We start from the raw sequence: 18,230 nt of genomic DNA, 5'->3' as shown, positions 1-18,230 counted from the left end.
TAAACTAACATATATTTATATAAAATAAAAGTTTATTCATATTAAAAAAACATATTACGTTACATAGTCATAGAAAATAAAATGATTAACCACTCTTAACCTTTTCCATTACAGCACCCAACCACTCACATTTTCCACACACTAAACACTTCAATAAATCAATACATTTTCCTTCAAAGTTTGCGAACTTTTTCAGCTCTCTAACACCATCACAACCATTTAGGCATGATATATGTGTATAGGGAAAATACATATACCAATGATCATCCTCGCCACAACACGTGCATATCAACAAACTGTCTATATATATTCCATACCATGACATATATCATACATGCATTTCAAAAATTTTACTTCTTCACCATCTTCGTTACAACTTCTATATATGAGCATATAACTTTGGCAATGTGGTGCTTTATGACACCTTGCATTCAGATACTTGCATGATAATGCAAGGTGTTTTCTTAAGGTGCAAATTTAGCACCTCTCTTGATCGAGTGTATCAAAATAACATGCTTGTTGAGTTGATTCGCTAACGTCGGTATGTTGGCTAGTTTTTTGCAATGATGAAGAAAAAGCCACGGTAAAATGAAATGGTTGTAGAGATAGTTTTGGAGTGTTGGATGAGAATGAAATAATTTGTGAAATTTCCAACTTTCTACTCGATAGCACGCAAGACAGTGATACTTGCGCGCGACATTACTAATGGCGCGCATGGTGGAGTCTACAATCACATTTGCGGTTGATATTTGCGACCACTTAAAGTTGGTCAAAATTTGCATCCAGTTTCTCCAAATTTCGTCTTCAAATTTGAAGAAAATGCTACCACCACCTAGAAATGCTCTAAATATAAATTGTTGAAATAAGGTAAAAGTACGATAATCCCAAAACAGTTTCGACAACAATTAAGTTGGGTGATTATGGCAATTGCAAATTTGCAATTCACATTTTTTATAGGGTCCTATTACTGGCGGACCCCAATTTGTGTTGGGCAGACTCTCAAAAAAAACCATTATTACAAGTGTGTCATTAGTTTCAAAAATCTAAAAAAAAAAAACAATTATTACAAGTATGCCATTAGTCCCCAAAAAATTGAATTCGAAACACCAAACTTAAACGACTCGGCTAGGTCGTTTGGACTAAGTCCCAAACGACTTGGCCACACCGTTTAGACTTAGTCCAAACGACCGCCACCACACCGGGTCAAGAGCCCAAAAACGTAACTTTATATTTTTTCAAAGTTCAAATCCAACTCATCGCGGTCCAAACATCGTTTTGGACTAAGTCCAAACGAAGTGGCCATATCGTTGGGAATTTTTCTAAGTCCAAACGGTGTGGCCATTTTTTTCTAAGTCCAAATCCCAAACGACATGATCACATCGTTTTGGACTCAGTCCAGACGGTGTGGCCATGTCGTTTGGGATTTGAACTTTGAAAAAAATTTAAAGTTCTATTTTTTGGGCTCTTAACCGGTGTGGCCAAGTCGTTTGGGACTTAGTCCAAACGAAACTAAATGGTTTTAAGTTTGGGGTTTCGAATTTAATTTTTTTAGAGACCACTGGCATATTTGTAATAATTGTTTTTTTTTAGATTTTTTGAAACCAATGGCACACTTGTAATAATAGTTTTTTTTTTGTGGGAGTATGCCCAACACAAATTGGGGTCGTAAGTAACAAATACCTTTTTATATCCAGGTCAGCAATTTTTTATTCGTTTAGTGTGCAGCCATTATACATGGACTCTCCCTATGGGGATTGCAATTTGGTAGTTCTCAGATATGGATGATATAGCTAACACAACTATTAGAATTAGCATTGGCATTCTCACTTAGTTACTGTTTGGAAACACAGATCGCAGGGAGCAAGAGATAAATAAATCACAGTTTGAGCAAGAATTGCTGTGTTCCAAAACATGTCACTTCAGTGAACTTGAGAATGGAATACTGCTTACTGGCAATCTGGCATGACAAAAAATGCGTTTCTTTGAAAAGTGGAAACTTACATGGAACGGATAAACCAGCTTGATGAGATTGTTTTACGCTCATGGATTATATCCACTATCCATAGACCATCCGGGTTCAGAGATTTGCAAGAAACCCTCACTGAATTTTAAATGGAGCCTAAATAAATGTGTGACGTTGTGAACTAATGCAAATGCAACTTCACAAAACTTTACCCATTACACTTTTTGGGCACCTTCATGCTATACCAAGAATACTTTGAGACTTCCATTGGGATACTGAGGGAGCGTGGTTGAGAAAACAAATGGGTGGTTAGCTGACACGATATGTAATGTACCAAACAAATTGTAAAACTCTATCAAAACTCGGATATAACCTGTAAGCTCGGTTCTACATAGACGTATTCAAATGGTCACAATTAGAACAAAAATCAGATAGAATATAAAACACTTAGACAATGAAAAAGCATCTGAAGAACTATGTTGAGAAAGAAGGTTACATCATTCCCTTATCACCTTTATCAACAGTAGTCAATCATCAAGTAGTTATAGCTTCAGATTCTCTGTCCTAAAGTTTCACAGGGTTCCCAAACTAGTAAATAAATTCTAAGCTAATTGCAACCATGCCAACTGAATACCCAAACAGTAACACTGAATATAACCGGAAACCCTGTTTAAATGTAGTGTAAAAAAACGGCATCAGTTGAAGTGTTGTCATTTTTTCTTGAAAAAGGAACCAACCACTAAATACAAGAGCAGAGGCACTATCATCAAAGTTCTAGCTACTGCACTAGGTGAAACAATTAAATAATAGTACTGAGTTATCGTGGTCTCTCCTCAACCCCCCTCTCTAATGGTCCAATATGTATGAATGACTTTTACTTGTCTAACAAAACTTTTCAGTTCTTTGCATCCTGGAATAGTTTCCAGATTACAAGCAGAGCACGAGACTTGAGAACTAAAACTTTCAGAAACCCATTGGTGAACAATTTCCATACCCCAAAAAATTTGTGATTCAATGACCATATGTCAGAGCATCTCTAACTGAGTGTGAACAACGTGAAATGCACACAAGCGTCCACGCGATAGCAGATATGACATACATCGTGGTTAGTTGGTGACTTTCCAATGAAGGTGGCAATACAAAGAAGGTGGCAATACAAAAGGAATGGCAACTTGGACTTTTGGATTTCGGGTCTATATAACTGGGATTCAGGACCATGGGAGTACATCACTTGGAGGAGCACAATGTTTTGGGTATGCACTGTCATGCATGGTCTCAGTTTTGGGTATACACTCCACATCGGGTAACTGCATACACCAATTAATTCACCCAAGAAGTATACCAAGATCATGCCTCAAGAAGCTCCATGTAAACCCTTAACACACGACATGTGATGAATATCTTCAAGTATGGATAGAGGAAAAGAAAGATTTCATAGAATACAACGAATTTGATTTACAAAGAACTTGATAGTTTGCACCACAATAACATAAGAATTTTTTTAAGTTATAGGCTTACAGGCTAGACCAAAAATTAAAAATATGAAACAGGATTCACGAATATGATGTTATACAACTCCAGAAAACTAGAAAAAGGTTTTCCAGCAAATCACAAAAACACCAGTGACAAACCAAACTAAATACCACAAAATACCATTAGATAAAGACAAGAAACTACAAAGAATTCCAACTGAACAACATAGATGTAAACATAATATATTTGACAGAAATATTTTTCTTCCGGCACCACTTATATGGTACAGATATGTATGTACAGTTTAACAAATCAATGAGATCAACTTATTGTAAATGCACAAATGAACACATAAAAAGAAACTTGAAAAGAAAAAGACAATGCCAGATTGTTTTCACCATTTATTGCCATATGGCCAAGGCTTCAAATGCTAATCATCATCTTCAATGTCCCAGCTCAGATCTTCCTCGTCATCAGGTGCACTCAGCCTCTTTCGCAAATCAGCTCTATTTGGGCTGTCACTGACACTTACCTTTTTCTCATCAATGCCGCTAAGATCTTCAATCTCGTCCCAGCTAAGGTCTTGTTCCTCAGGCAGTGATGGCTGAGTAGAGACAACTGAAACATCACTATCCTTGCAAGAGTCAGTCTTCCCATCCAAAACCAACTTTTCTTCAGACTTTTCTATCAAATTTTTGTCGTCCACTTCAGAAATTTCTGAAGTTCCTTCCAACGGAACTTCTTCAATTTCCCCATCTCCACTTTTTGATTGTACAACAACTTCCTCTTCACCAATCTTCTCTTCCATCTTACCATCCTCATCAGAAGTCCCAACAACTGATCCCTCAAGATCCTTCTCCCCCAACTGACTACTTTCCAATGTCTCCCCCTTTGACACAGATACACTAGCCTCTCCCTCCTCCTCTTCATCTTCAACATCCCAACTCAAATCCTCATCATCACCCGAAATCGCTCTTTTCACAAGATTAGCTCTAGCTTCCTCCACTTGCTTAAGCTTATAAACCTTATAAAAATACCTACTCCAAAACGTCTCATCACTTATCGTATTCGGAACAAGCTTCCTATAAACACTATCCATAACCCCATTCTCACTAAGCAAAGTATCAATCTCCTCATCTCTCTCCCCCAACACAAACTCAAGTTTCCATTTCTCAAACTCATCCAAATCCTCAACTTCCTCACTATAAGTATTGACATCAATCTGAATCGAGCGAACCTGCGCATCAAATCTACTGTACCGACTCGAATTGTCTCTCATAACATTACTACTATTCCCTACACTATCATTAAAATCACTATCTTGATCAGAAGAAAGAAGTACATCCTTACCCTGAGTAATAATTCCAGCTGTCCCTCTCCACACAGAGCTTCCCAAATCATCAATTGCCTGCCCAACTGATTCCAGCGACCCTTGCGCAACCGATGCCCCAACTTCAAGCGAAGCAGGTAGTTCTTTAACAGCCTTACTAGCAACTTGACGAATTACAGCTGTTTCTTTCTTCAATTCTGAGCTGAATTCTTCTAAATCTTTCTTATATGTTTGAATAACTGATTCAGACTTATTAGCAATGGTTTTAATCAAGCCCCCGAAACTCCAAACGCTTGAATTTGAAGAATTAGTAGTCAAGTTTGAATCTTTGACAGATTCTTCATTGTTTTCAATGGTTTCAAGTTGGGGGTCTGGTTTAGAATCTGGATTTTGAGTTGGGTTGGGTTGTGAGGAAGGTTCTAGATCATCTGAGAAGACTGATTTGAAGAAATCCATGGTGAATTAGGGTTAGGGTTTCCGATGATTTGGGGATTTTTTTAAGATTCGATTTGGTGTTGGGGAAGAAATAGAAATGAGTTGAATTGGAGTGAGCTTAAAGATAAAGAAATGAGTCAAGGGCTCGTAATTCTAAAGTACGCTATTAGATCAAGTCAAGCATACGCCTACATGGCTACATCACTAGTTAATCACATGGCTACACCTAAAACATTAGTCACAAAAACTTCCCAATTCCCACACGTGCATAAAATACATGAATCAGAAGTGACCACACACAATTGAGTTTGTACAGACACAAATAGATATTCCATGTATTCATACATAAAATTCACCACCAAGAGGAATTCATATAAAAAAACTCAAGTTCTTGAACAAAAAAATATAAAAATATAACGTAGTATAAATTAAAACAATTAATTAACCGTATAATAATTACTGCTATTGTATCAGTTTAAGTATATGGTTTTCTTGGTAATTAAGTGAAACAAGCATATGTACCTCTAGCTTTATTGTATTTTTTTGCTCAGTAAGTTAATAATTTGTATAAGAAAATACTGCAGGGTCTTGTTCAACCATAATGATTGTTCTTAGATCACGCAAACCCTTTAGAAAACGGAGCCTTCCATTTATACACCCATGGTGGCTTCCCTGTACATTTTGTAACGAGAACATTTACCATGATCGGTATGCTGTATCTCGCTCTAGTTTGTTCAATATAGTATAGTTACATAACGTGAATACCGCCTCTATATCGTTTATATGACAAATCCTAATTAATAAAACAATCCACTGTTATAGTTCTGTGTAGTATATGGGTGTTGAAAATATTGGATCAATCTCAACCTCAATAATCATTGGGCAGTTGGAGGTCCACCTCTTCTGTGAAATATAAAACCCAGGCTTGCGAGTTGATATATTGTGAAGAATAACATAATGAAGACGCAGATAACCCATGCAACCCATGCAACTGTCGGTGGTAATATTATTTGGACTGCCAAGAAAAACGAGAGAAAAGCTAAAACAGTACCAATTTGTTCGAAGATTAGAGATAGGCGAGTGAATTTCGAGCGCAGGGAAAGAGAAATAATGCAAAATGAAAATGCATTGAGTAGGGTAAACGATACGAAGTAGACGGGCAGAAGATTATGGTGAGTGTCTTTGACTTGGAAAAATAGGGTGACAAGAGTAATAACAGTTGGAAAGGAGTAAATTATCACCATTTTCGCCCAATTTTCAGGTTGACGAGTAGTGTTACCCGGTGGTCTTGCTAATTCAACATCGTCATCATCATTGGTAGCGGCTGCGGCATTTGAATAGCTCAAGTTATCTTCTGCTCTTTGAAGGATTGAGAATAGTTTCCCAACGAAATCAAACAAAACTTCTTTCAAGGAAAACATTATTTCTTATTAGGTTCTAAGATTTTTAATTTCCAACTCTAATTAATATATGGGAGCGGTTTGAAGGACATATATAAAAGGCACATAAAGCCGCTCAAGATTTGAGCCTTTGGATCTCTCTCGATCTAATGGTCTGAAAAGAATTGAGGTGAGAAAGTTCTCAAGCTGGTTTTCTCATATATTAAACCGGTTCAACTAATTAACCGGCCGGTTCAGAATTTAATTGTTATCCTCCCAACTACAACAATAGCATTCTATACAGAGACAGAGAGAAGAACCTCATCGTCTTCTTCACCAATTTTTTTTTTAAGTCCAATTAAACACCTGACACATCTCTCCCTTTCCTTTCTCTACGTAAGCTATATCAGCATTTCTTAGAGAAGAGCTCGCCCTACACTTTCGACAAAAAGACGAACTAAACACAAATGACAAATTGCTTATTTTTTATGGATGTGATCAACCCTTTTTTTTTTCAACAATAACCTGAGATGGAATGGAACAACACTATACAAAAATAATTCTGAGTCCAACAAGTAAAATTAGTATGTGTGAGATTTGTATTGATGCATCAATTGTTTTGGTATTCTTTCACAACATTGTCTTTCCTAAAATGAAATGCAAAAGCATTGACATGAAACAATGATGAGCTTGCAGCAAAAATACTTGAGTGTGACGGATGAGAGGGAGGAGAACTAATAATTTGTAGGCTTGGTGAAGAAGACGAGATGTTTCTGTGTGTTCTTGTTTCTTTCTGGGTGCTCATTTGTTGATTAGTTGAACCGGCCGGTTCATTGGTAGAACCCGAAAAAACCAATTTGAGAAATTAGTTGCTCAAATTCTTTCCAAACCGTTAGATCTAGAGAGATCCAAAGGCTTAAATTTTGAGTGATTCTATTCTACGGCTCTAAAGTTTTTAATATGCTCTAAAGTTTTTAATATGTTCTTTTAATATGTTCTAAAGTTTTTAATATGCTCTACGGCTCTAGAGTTTTCTGACTTTCTCTAACAAGTTTGTACTTCGACTGCTGTCTGTGGACAAGTCTCTCTTTTTTTTTGTTTTTTATTCTCGTGGTAGAGGCCTAAAGGAAAATACAAAAAGCGGGTTAAATACTCCATTCCACATTTCCACGACTCCCCCAAACACTTGGCAGCAGTTTTATCTCATGCAGTATGAACGTCTGACAATTTGGCTGCTGCTGAACCACTTTTACCTGAAAATCTGCCAGCAGGACGAAAATCAAATTTTGAAGTATATCTCCTGGCTCGACAAATTATTGCTGACTAGGATGAGATGTGTCAGAAAACGGTTACAACCGAACAACAGAAAGCTGCTGAGCTGGATCTCAACCTCAATAATCATTGGGCAGTTGGAGGTCCACCTCTTCTGTGAAGTATAAAACCCAGGCTTGCGAGTTGATATATTGTGAAAAATAACATAATCAAGACGCAGATAACCCAGGTGTGTTTCATCTTTCCTTTACATACAAGGTAGGAGGGAGAATGGGATTAGACTTAAGAGAGACCGAGTTCACTGATGAGCGAGCTGCCTACGTATCTTCTCTTGATTCTAGGAGGAGAGAAGAATCAGGTCTCACGTAGTTCATGTAGGTAGTATTTATAGGCATAAAGGGGTGTTCATCCATGAGACACATGCACTGACATGTACATATGTAAGGTAGAGATTATGAATGTGTGTTAGGTTGGTTTTGGTAGGAAATGGGTGATGATTGGGAGTGGCTGCAGTAGTGCATATATCACGGTGATTGAAAGTACATGTAAGGCTCTGGTGATGATTACATCTGGATAAGGGATGGTGTCTTTATTCGAAGCGTTCTGCTTTAGGTCGTTCATTTGCCTTGAGGTATTCTTGAGCGAGCTGAAGTATACCACCAACATGAAGCGAGCTGCTCACGAATCGATCTCGGAGGTCAATGACGTGAGTTCGCTACGATCTCTGCTTATGCTTAACGCGTGCTTAATATTCCTCAATGAGAATATTACTCCCTTACACAGCCCCCTCTCAGTAGATTGTGTTGTACATTGGAGCGATCTGCTGAGAGAAAACGGCAGTACGTATTGAGCATGAGTGGAAGAGCGGGCTGGTGTGAACGGAACTGACTGCCGCACCGTAAAGGTCGAGTTGTGTTGTATAACGACTTGATGTGAAGTGGAGGTTGGCACATGGTTGGCACATAACAGAATCATAGCAGTTGGCAGGGAAACGTGTCGCCGCATTTTTCGGAATCTTGAAAAGACAGTCCTTGAGACACGCAGCGGGCTAGAATGTGGTTATAATCATAACTTCTTGAACCGAACGGCGGTTGCACAAAATCAAATTTGGGGAACCGAAAAGCTATTTTCTATTTTCTTCTTCAAAAAAAAGCGGCCAGGGGTTTCTCAAAGTGAGTGTTTTTATTCGCTTGCTTTTCCATTTTCAGTTTTCTTTTTGCTTGGGCTAGTGTTGTGTGTCTAATAAGTAGGTCGGTGTCAGGTTTTGTTGCTTAGGTTTGGGTATTTGATAAGAAGAAAATGCAAAAATGTCTGACTCTGACGATACACGATCGGAAGAGGTTCAGGAAGTATCTCTAAGTTGTGGTGAGTATGAGGAGGATATTGAAAAGTCGGTGAGTGTTGAAAGTCGTTATGAGTATGGTGAAGGTGAAGTTAGGGAAGATGAGGGTGGTATACGATCTGGCTCTGAGGGTGCTGTGGCTAGCATGTCAGGTCGTGATGAGGGGTTGTCCTCAAGTGGGTTACCCCCTAGGACGGTGGATCGGCTTGCAGCGAGTGCGATTCCCGAACTGAGGGCAGCTTACGGGATAGATATACCCCGACACGGAGATATACTGAACCGTATCGAAAGTGAAAATGTCGCGGAGTGAGGAATACAACCCGCGAACGGTGGGGTAATAATCAGGAGGGTCACCGGTGAGAAGCGATATGCAAATACCGTTCTCGAAGATGGTTTGTGACTTTTTAGCTCATTGTTGGAAATCCCCTTGTCAGTTTGTTGGTAACACTTGGCGGCTGTTCAAGGTGTTCAATCTACTGAATGCGAGTGGTGAATACCACATAGAGGTATCTGATATTACTGAGCACTTCGTTATAAGGCGATCTGGTAATTTCAACTTTAGCTTGCAAACTATGACGACACGTTCGGTGTGATGGGCCGGTGTAAATCAACGAGGCTTGGACATAGAGGCCGTTCTTCGCTGGTTAACCAACTCGCGTGCTAGCGGATGTAAGTTGCAAACTAGGATTTGCAATATCTCCGGTGGGTGGGAGTGTCTAACTCATGTCGTTTTAATGGGTGAGTTATTGTTATATTAACTGACCTGTGTTTTTGTTCTACTTGCAGAGTTCGCTGTAAAAACACGAACTAATCGGCAAGAGATGGAGAGGTTCGCACGGTTAACTCGAGTCCAGAAACAAGCGAAACTACCGGAAGTAGCTCATTTCTTTGTAGAAAAAGGAGGTCCAGCGATCAGGGAGAAAAGAAGAGCTCAAAAGAAAAGGGCTCGGGGTCAAGCTAGTGATCGAAGGGGTGATGGAGAAACGATCAAGCGATTTGGTCACCAGGGAAGATAGGAATCGGGGTTGCGGCAGTTCTAGACGACCCTCCGGAGGTGCTGGTGCTTCGGGGGCTGGTGGGTCGGGCTGGCGACATGAAGGGGGGTCAATTGACGCGCCTATGGAGCTGGAGAGGGTGGTCTTCAACCCTCGTGCACAGAGCAGCTCGATGAAGAGGAAAGCAGACGCGTCGGAGCAGGACGCTACAAAGGCTACCAAAGCTGTAAAGCATGCGCTTGGGGAGAGTTCCAGTACGGGGGGCAGTTCTGGTGGTGGTCGAGCTTGACGGTAAAGCCACTCGCAGTACTCGGTCGAGACCGGAACATGTTATAGACTTAGCAACTTTTGGAGCTAGACCGAGCTCGTCCCCTGTGCTGCGAGAACCTACCCCGCTGGCGAAGGCGAAAGGTCCAAGTAAGGCTAGTGGGAAGTCGATTATGACTGCTGATGACTTGGAGTCGCAGATAATGTACTTGGATGAGCAGGGGGTGCAGCGGACTGTGAAATGAACTGATGTCAGCTTCAGGTTGAGTATGGTATCGGCCTGCTTGCTTGAACATATAGCTCTGGATAGCAACCGTAAGGAGCTGGATGCCAAGGGGCTGGCTGATAACCTGAAGCGGATAGAGATAGCGCAATGTCTGGTAAGTGAAACTGTCCAAATTTGGCTTGATTGCTCGTTTATGAGAACTATTGCGAACTGATTGCTGTTGTATGTGTGCGATTGCAGCTTGTAAGTGGATTTCAAAAGCTGAAGGAGATTGCCCATTATTTGAAATCGATAGAGAGACCGTGGTGCGGTTGAAGACGAAATGAAGGGGTTCGGGATGCGTATGGCATAGATCACCGCGGAACTTGAAGTGGTGAAGAGGAGTACCAAGAGCTTAAGTTGGCGAAAATTTCTTGAAGGACCGAGGTGGACGAACCGCCTCAAACTACAAACTACTGTTCTTGAAAAAAGAACATTAACGTTGCTATTGTAGAAATTGGTAGGTTGAATGACTACGCCATACACTGCAAGGGCGTTGCTCAGGACGCTACTAAAGCTTATGATATTCTGGATGTTGATTTTGTTGAGCTGGAAGCCGATTATAAAGCTTTGAAAGAGGAGCATGAACGTGGGGCTCTCCGTACCTCAGTGGTACAGGTACAGGGATATGCAAGTGATGCTCTTACTTCTTCGGTCGTTGCTCAAGAGGTTGCTGAACCTCGACCTGATGCTGTTATGTCAGATGTATTTGTGAACTTAGATGTGGATGGTGTGTTAGTTATGATTGAGGGGAGGGATGTCGAAGTTGAGGACTCACTAGCGGCTACAAATTTGGTTGTTCTACCTGGGGCTGGTGAGTCGTGAAAGTATATTGCTGATGTTGATGTTTGTAATGTGTGATACAATAGAGCTGGTTTTCGAGGTAACACGGCGCGGTTAAACTTTTCTTGTTTCGTTTGTGAACCTCTTGAATCCACGGTGCCCCGTATTGGTCTGGGGTGCCAATATGATGATGAATGGTGGTTAGCCGAGCTGGATTTCCTGAGTAGACTCAGCAGCTCGGCTAAGATGCGAACTGTGGTCTGGGTTTGCCCGACCAGTTCATCTTTTTGCTTATATGCTATGTTTGTTGTTTGCTTCTTTGTTTTGTTTAATTACCTCTTGCATGGTTGAATGTACAAGTGGCGATATTGCTATATCTGTGTGGTTGCGTAGACGACTCCTTGTAAAAGTAGGTGAGTTTAAGTAACATGTGGCCCTGAATGAGTGTCATGTCCTTAATCTGTCCTTAGCATTGTGGGTCGCATATAACGAGAGCTAGTGACTCTGTACGAACTGTGGATATAGTAGGACGTATGTCGTGCTCTTTATTCTGGAGAGCCGAAGTATTTCTGCACGTGCGTGACATGTGTAGGAATATGGACGTTTGGAAATACGAAATGATGGTTGCCAGGTGGCCTGACGTTTGGCGTCTCGATGTAATTATGGCGTGCCTAGGGAAGGTACGTTACTTGGGCATAAATAGAACTATTTCGAGAATCTGAAGAGCATTTGCTCATCTTCTTCTTCAAATTACTCTGTTCTTTTAGATAGTGTTTGCATTCTTCCCTCTGCTGATCACCTCAGGTACGTGTTTTTGTTGCTTGGTAGTTTGTTTGATCTCGAAAGTTTTTTTCGGGTAGTAGTTCGCTGATCATTGGCTTCGCTTGTAGATTTTATAATGGCTGGACGACGTGAAAACACTGCTGGTGATGACGTGAAAACCTCTCCCCTTGTGATGGAGGAGATGGAGTTTAGACCCCATCCTTATGGGAATCATGGTAAGCGCAAAGCTGCTGATTCTGGTTCGTAGAAAGGCAAACATGCCAAGGTGGAAGGGCATGGGCTACCTGGGGGGATCGTGTTCCGATCTCCAAGTCATAGAGGGGGCGACGATCTGGACCAGGAAGAACATGGCAACCTGGAGCGAGGTCACAATGCGGCGGCTGGCAACTCGTCCCCGCGTCCTGGTGATGTGGGGCACGACTTATTCTATATTGGGAAGACGGGGAAGAAGCGCATGGTGAAGCATTCTGATTGCAGCTTCCATTTGGCCTCTATAGCGAGCTGCCTCTTGGAAGGAATAGTGCTAGATGGTGATAAAGACGAGCTGGATAATGAAAGTTTGGAAACTACTCTGAAGACGAGCTGCTGGTGAGTTTTCTAGTTGTATCGATTTATTGCAACATAAGTGAGGACTATTAACAGTAGCGTTCTCATTGCAGTTTTTGGCGGGGTACGATAGGTTGAAGTGAATTGTTCAAAGATCCCGGGTAGCGGCGATGGTGGCGGAAATGGTAGCTAGGATCGTCTTTGCTGAAAGCCGATAAGAAGAAGCTAACGTCCTTGAGGAACAAACATCAGGACACGCTGAAAGAGAAGACTGTACTGGTTAAGGCAATGATGGACCTGCAGAAACAACTGGCGTCGGTGACTGTGTATGCCAAGCAGTGTCAAGTGGTTGCTCGCAAAGCGCAAAAGGAGTATGATCGAACTTGTGAAGATCATCTTTATCTTGGCGAGTTAATACATTGAGCTATTGGAAGCGGGGATCGGAAGTTGAAGAAACCGGGTGCACTTCATTGTAGCTCAGCCATACCGCGAAGTCATATCCCTTCTACCGGTAGTACTCCCCTCTTGATAAGCATAAGCATGTGGTTGGTGATGATTGATTTGTCTGTTTGTAAGTGAAGACATTTTTTTTGAAAATTCGACTAGTTGTTCTCTCTGTGAGAGAGTTTAAATAATAGAACTGGCTTCTCAGGCTTGCTTGAGCAGTTCGCCTTTTGATACAGATACTCAACGAACTAGTTTCCACGAAAGTGGCAATTTGAGATTTTGCACCACTTGTAAGAAACACCGATATGGATTTCCTAGGTAAACCTAGTAGATCGGTGAATTCGCGAACTGATTCCCTGGCCTTAGGCAGGCAGTTCTATTGGTGAATGTGTATGGAATGCATGTTTTTGCTTATGCATGACTGCTTGTAGCTAGTGTTTGTTTTATGATGCTTGCGGTACTTAGTAGCTATAGAGCCTGAGGTTTGGCTTAAGAAAGTGCTTTGCTCGTTAAGTATTTCCCATGAGGGCGATCTCACTGAGTTGATCCTAGTAGTATAGGTCGTCAACTTAGGGAGAATTGGAGAGGCTATGGAGCATGTTAGCTTAATAGAGCGTTTTGCTCGCGGAGAGCGTTTTTAGCGTACGAAAGTGTACTGCTCACTGAGAGAGTTCTCGCTGAGTTGATCCTAGAAGTATAGGTACTCAACTTGTGAGAATTGGAGAAGCTATGGAGCCTGTAAGCTTAAGAGAGCGTGCTGTTCACGGAGAGCATGGTAGCTTATGAAAGTGTACTGCTCACTGAAAGCGTTCTCGCTGAGTTGATCCTAGAAGTATAGGTCCTCAACTTGTGAGAATTGGAGAGGCTATGGAGCCTGTAAGCTCAAGAGAGTGTGCTGCTCATGGGGAGCATGGTAGCTTATGAAAGCGTACTGCTAACTGAGAGCGTTCTCGCTGAGTTGATCCTAGAAGTATAGGTCCTCAACTTGTGAGAATTAGAGAGGCTATGGAGCCTGTAAGCTCAAGAGAGCGTGCTGCTCACGGGGAGCATGGTAGCTTATGAAAGCGTACTACTCACTGAGAGTGTTCTCACTGAGTTGATCCTAGAAGTATAGGTCCTCAACTTGTGAGAATTGGAGAGGCTATGGAGCCTGTAAGCTCAAGAGAGCGTGCTTCTCATGGGGAGCATGATAGCTTATGAAAGCGTACTGCTCACTGAAAGCGTTCTCACTGAGTTGATCCTAGAAGTATAGGTCTTCAACTTGTGAGAATTGGAGAGGCTATGGAGCATGTAAGCTCAAGAGAGTGTGCTGCTCACGGGGAGCATGGTAGCTTATGAAAGCGTACTGCTCACTGAGAGCATTCTCACTGAGTTGATCCTAGAAGTATAGGTCCTCAACTTGTGAGAATTGGAGAGGCTATGGAGCCTGTAAGCTCAAGAGAGCGTGCTGCTCACGGGGAGCGTGGTAGCTTATGAAAGCGTATTGCTCACTAAGAGCGTTGAAACTTCAAAAAATATTGACAGTGCGCGTATACTAGTGGTGCTTGCGGTGCGAATGACATGATTTGGCGATGAAAGTAAACTGAGTGGATTGTAATAACACACATAAATAACCTAACCTTGAATTTACAGTAACTGAAAACATGGAATATACAACAATGTAGCTTTATTGATAAAATTTCTTTAACAAATAAGTGTTCCAAGGGCGTGGCAATAATTTCCCCTCCTGGGTCTTGATCCAGTACGCTCCATTGCCCACAACTCGTTCCACTATGTACGGTCCTTCCCATGTCGGTGCTAGCTTGGAGTCATCTTGAGTCTTTTTCAGAACTAGATCACCAGGTTGAAAAGATTGAGGGTATACTCGCTTGTTGTAAGACCGGCCGCTTCAGGGTTTGATGATATGATGCCACTCTGATGGCGGTTAGGTCGCATTTTTCTTCTAACAAGTCAACCTCTCGAGCTAGGACGGAATCATTTTGTCCCAACTCGACGAGTTCTGAGCGAGTCGTAGTGACTGTCAGCTCGATTGGGATAACTGCTTTTGTGCCATAGCATAAGGAGAATGGAGATTCGCCTGTGCTGGAGCGAGTTGTGGTGCGGTGAGCCCACAGAATGTTCTCTAACTGATTTGGCCATTGGTTTTTGTTCTTTTCAATCTTTTTCTTCAGATTTTCTAAGATTGCTTTATTGCTTGCTTCTTCTTGGACATTGCTTTGAGCGTACTGAGGAGTGGAAAATGCATGAATGATCTTCCACTTAGCCAGAAACTCCTTGACTATTTTTCCCTTGAATTGGGAGCCATTGTCCATCACCAATGTGTGTGGCAAGCCAAATCTGGTGATGATGTGAGTCCAGATGAAGTTTCTGACATTTGACTCCTTGACATGTGCTAAAGGAATTGCTTCGACCCACTTAGTGAAGTAATCAATTGCAGCTAAGACGAAGCGAAAACCAGTACTTTTTTGTGGGATGAACGGTCTCATGATGTCCATGCCCCACATGTGGAATGGCTAAGGCTCGCAATGTTGATCAGTTCGCGAGCTGGTTGGGTGATGTTGTGGCCAAAGGTCTGGCACTTGATGCACTTGAGGACATATGTTTTGGCATCGATCTGCATTCGAGGCCAAAAATATCCCTGGGAGATTGCTTTGTGAGCCAGAGAGCGACCTCCAGCATGGTTTCCATATTCTCCCTCATGAATTTCAGCAAAAATCAATTGACCTTGTTCTGGGCTTATGCACCTCAAGTGAGGTCCGCCAGCGGATTTTTTGAATAATTTGTTATTGACCAAGTAGTAACGACGTGCCTGATATGGGATTTGTCTGGCCTTGGTACGCTCTTCTGGGAGTGTGACGTGTTGTATATATTCTATAATGGGTTGCATCTATGTTTGACTTAGCTGATTGTCAGAGAGTGGGCACAGATCGCTGACTGCTAGGACGTGCTCCACTTGGTAGGCAGGTCGGTCAACTACCTCAATGAGTAATTGTCTAGGGGCGCAGTTCGGTGTTTGAGTGGCTAAGTAAGCTAAGCTGTCTGCGTGACGGTTCTCTTCACGCAAAAAATGGTGTATGGTAGCTTTCTTAAAAGAAGGCAATAAATGATAAACGACTTGGAGGTACTTAGAAAGGTTACCTTCGTGGGTAGTGTACTCTTTTGCAATCTGGCGAACAACCAGTTGCGAGTCACTAAAGACTTGAAGTTCCTTTATACCGAGTTGTAGTGCCATTCGAAGTCCCATGATCAATGCCTCATACTCCACCTCGTTGTTGGAGGTTGAGAAATCGATGCGAACTGATTTCTCCACTATAGCTCCATCTGGGGACACTAAGACGACTCCGATTCCACTCCCTCCAGGGTTGCTAGAACCATCGACAAAGAGAGACCAGACTGACTTGATACTTTCCTTTGTGGGTGCAATCTCTATTTTTGGTTCTTAATTTGGGTCATCGACAGGGAAATCTGTTAGGAAATCTGCCACGACCTGACCTTTCTGAGAAGTTTGAGGGACAAACTCTATGTGGTGTTCTCCGAGTTCTTCGGCCCATACTGCCATGCGAGTTGTCTTGTTCTCCTTATGAAGGATTTTCTTCAATGGGAGGTCGGTGAGTACTTTGATTGGATGTACTTGAAAGTAAGGCCTGAACTTCCTTGCAGAGTATAATAATGCAAGTACTGCTAGTTCAATGTAAGAGTAGTTGTTTTCAGCTGGTGTCAGCGTCTTACTTGTAAAGTAGATCAGTTTCTCTGAGTTGTTGTCTTCATTGAAGAGAACCAAACTAATTGCAAAGTCTGATATTGCTAGATAAAGCCCCAGCGTTTCTCCATCGGTTAGTTTTGCTAGGACGGGAGGTGTTGTCAGATATTCTTTGAGGGTGGAGAATGCTTGGTGGCACTGGTCGTTCCAGGAGAACTGCTCACCTTTTTTAAGAAGTTGTAGGAACGGTCAACACTTGTCTAATGCCCTTTATATGAATTGGTTGAGTGCTGCAACCATTCCTGACAACTTCTATATTTGCTTCTTTGTCTGTGGATCGGGCATGTCCAAGAACGCTCGAATTTGATCTGGGTTAGCTTCGATCCCTCGTTGTGATACTTGGTACCCAAGGAACTTCCCGGAGGACGCTCCAAAAAGGCACTTTTATGGATTTAGCTTCATTTGAGTTCGGCGTAACCTGGAGAACGCTTGCTCGAGATGAGTGAGGTGGTCCTCTACTTTCTTGCTCTTGACTACCATGTCATCGATGTAGACTTCCATGATGTCACCCAACATGTCCTGGAACATGTCAGTAACGAGCCGCTGATAAGTTGCTCTAGCGTTCTTAAGGCCGAACGGGAGAACGTTGTAACAATAGATTCCTTGCTCGGTGATGAATGATGTTTTCTCTTGATCTTCTTCAGCGAGTGGGATTTGGTTGTACCCACTGTATGCATCCATGAAGGAGAGGAATTCATGGCCACAGGTCTGGTCCACAAGTTGGTCGATGCGCGGTAAAGGGAAGCTATCCTTTGGAGTTTCTTGATTGACATTTGTAAAGTCGACGCAAAGGCGAACTGTGCCATTTTTCTTTGGAACTGCTACAATGTTAGCGATCCAGTCTGGATAGTCTACTTTTCTGATGAAACCGACTTGTTTGAGTTTGTCGACCTCATCATTGATGGCTTTCTGAAATCGCAAGGATAACCTTCGAGGTCGCTGACGAACTGGCCTAGCGCTGGGGTTTACATTGAGTCTATGACATGCTACATTAGGATCTATTCCAGGTACATCGACATACGACCAAGCGAAAACATCTTTATTCATGGACAAAAAGTTTACAAGATGGGCCCTAAGTGTAGGGTCAAGGTTAGCCCCTACATAGACGAATTTAGGGTCGTCTTCAGTTCCTAAGTTCACTCGCTCTTTTTCTGCAGGTGGGGGTGTTGCTTCTGACGATGATGCGTCCT

The 18,230-nt window shown here is 42.0% G+C and overlaps 1 protein-coding gene across 1 annotated transcript; it reads right to left on the bottom strand.

The window, feature by feature from the left end:
• Window positions 1–3,664: 3,664 nt before the first annotated feature.
• LOC147499326 (BSD domain-containing protein) lies at window positions 3,665–5,371 on the bottom strand. The gene has a single exon (XM_086561149.1). It carries the CDS (start codon window positions 5,220–5,222, stop codon window positions 3,867–3,869), a length of 1,356 nt encoding a protein of 451 aa, XP_086417275.1. The 5' UTR covers window positions 5,223–5,371; the 3' UTR covers window positions 3,665–3,866.
• Window positions 5,372–18,230: the final 12,859 nt, after the last annotated feature.

This window comes from Coptis chinensis, chromosome 5 (genome assembly GCF_015680905.1).
Source record: "Coptis chinensis isolate HL-2020 chromosome 5, ASM1568090v1, whole genome shotgun sequence".
NCBI classification, from domain to species: domain Eukaryota; kingdom Viridiplantae; phylum Streptophyta; class Magnoliopsida; order Ranunculales; family Ranunculaceae; genus Coptis; species Coptis chinensis.
This window is presented reverse-complemented; position numbering and strand designations above follow the sequence as displayed.

Bases quoted from the DNA above. Each gene is read 5' to 3' on its own strand.
- LOC147499326 (XM_086561149.1), bottom strand. From the start codon at position 5,222: ATGGATTTCTTCAAATCAGTCTTCTCAGATGATCTAGAACCTTCCTCA.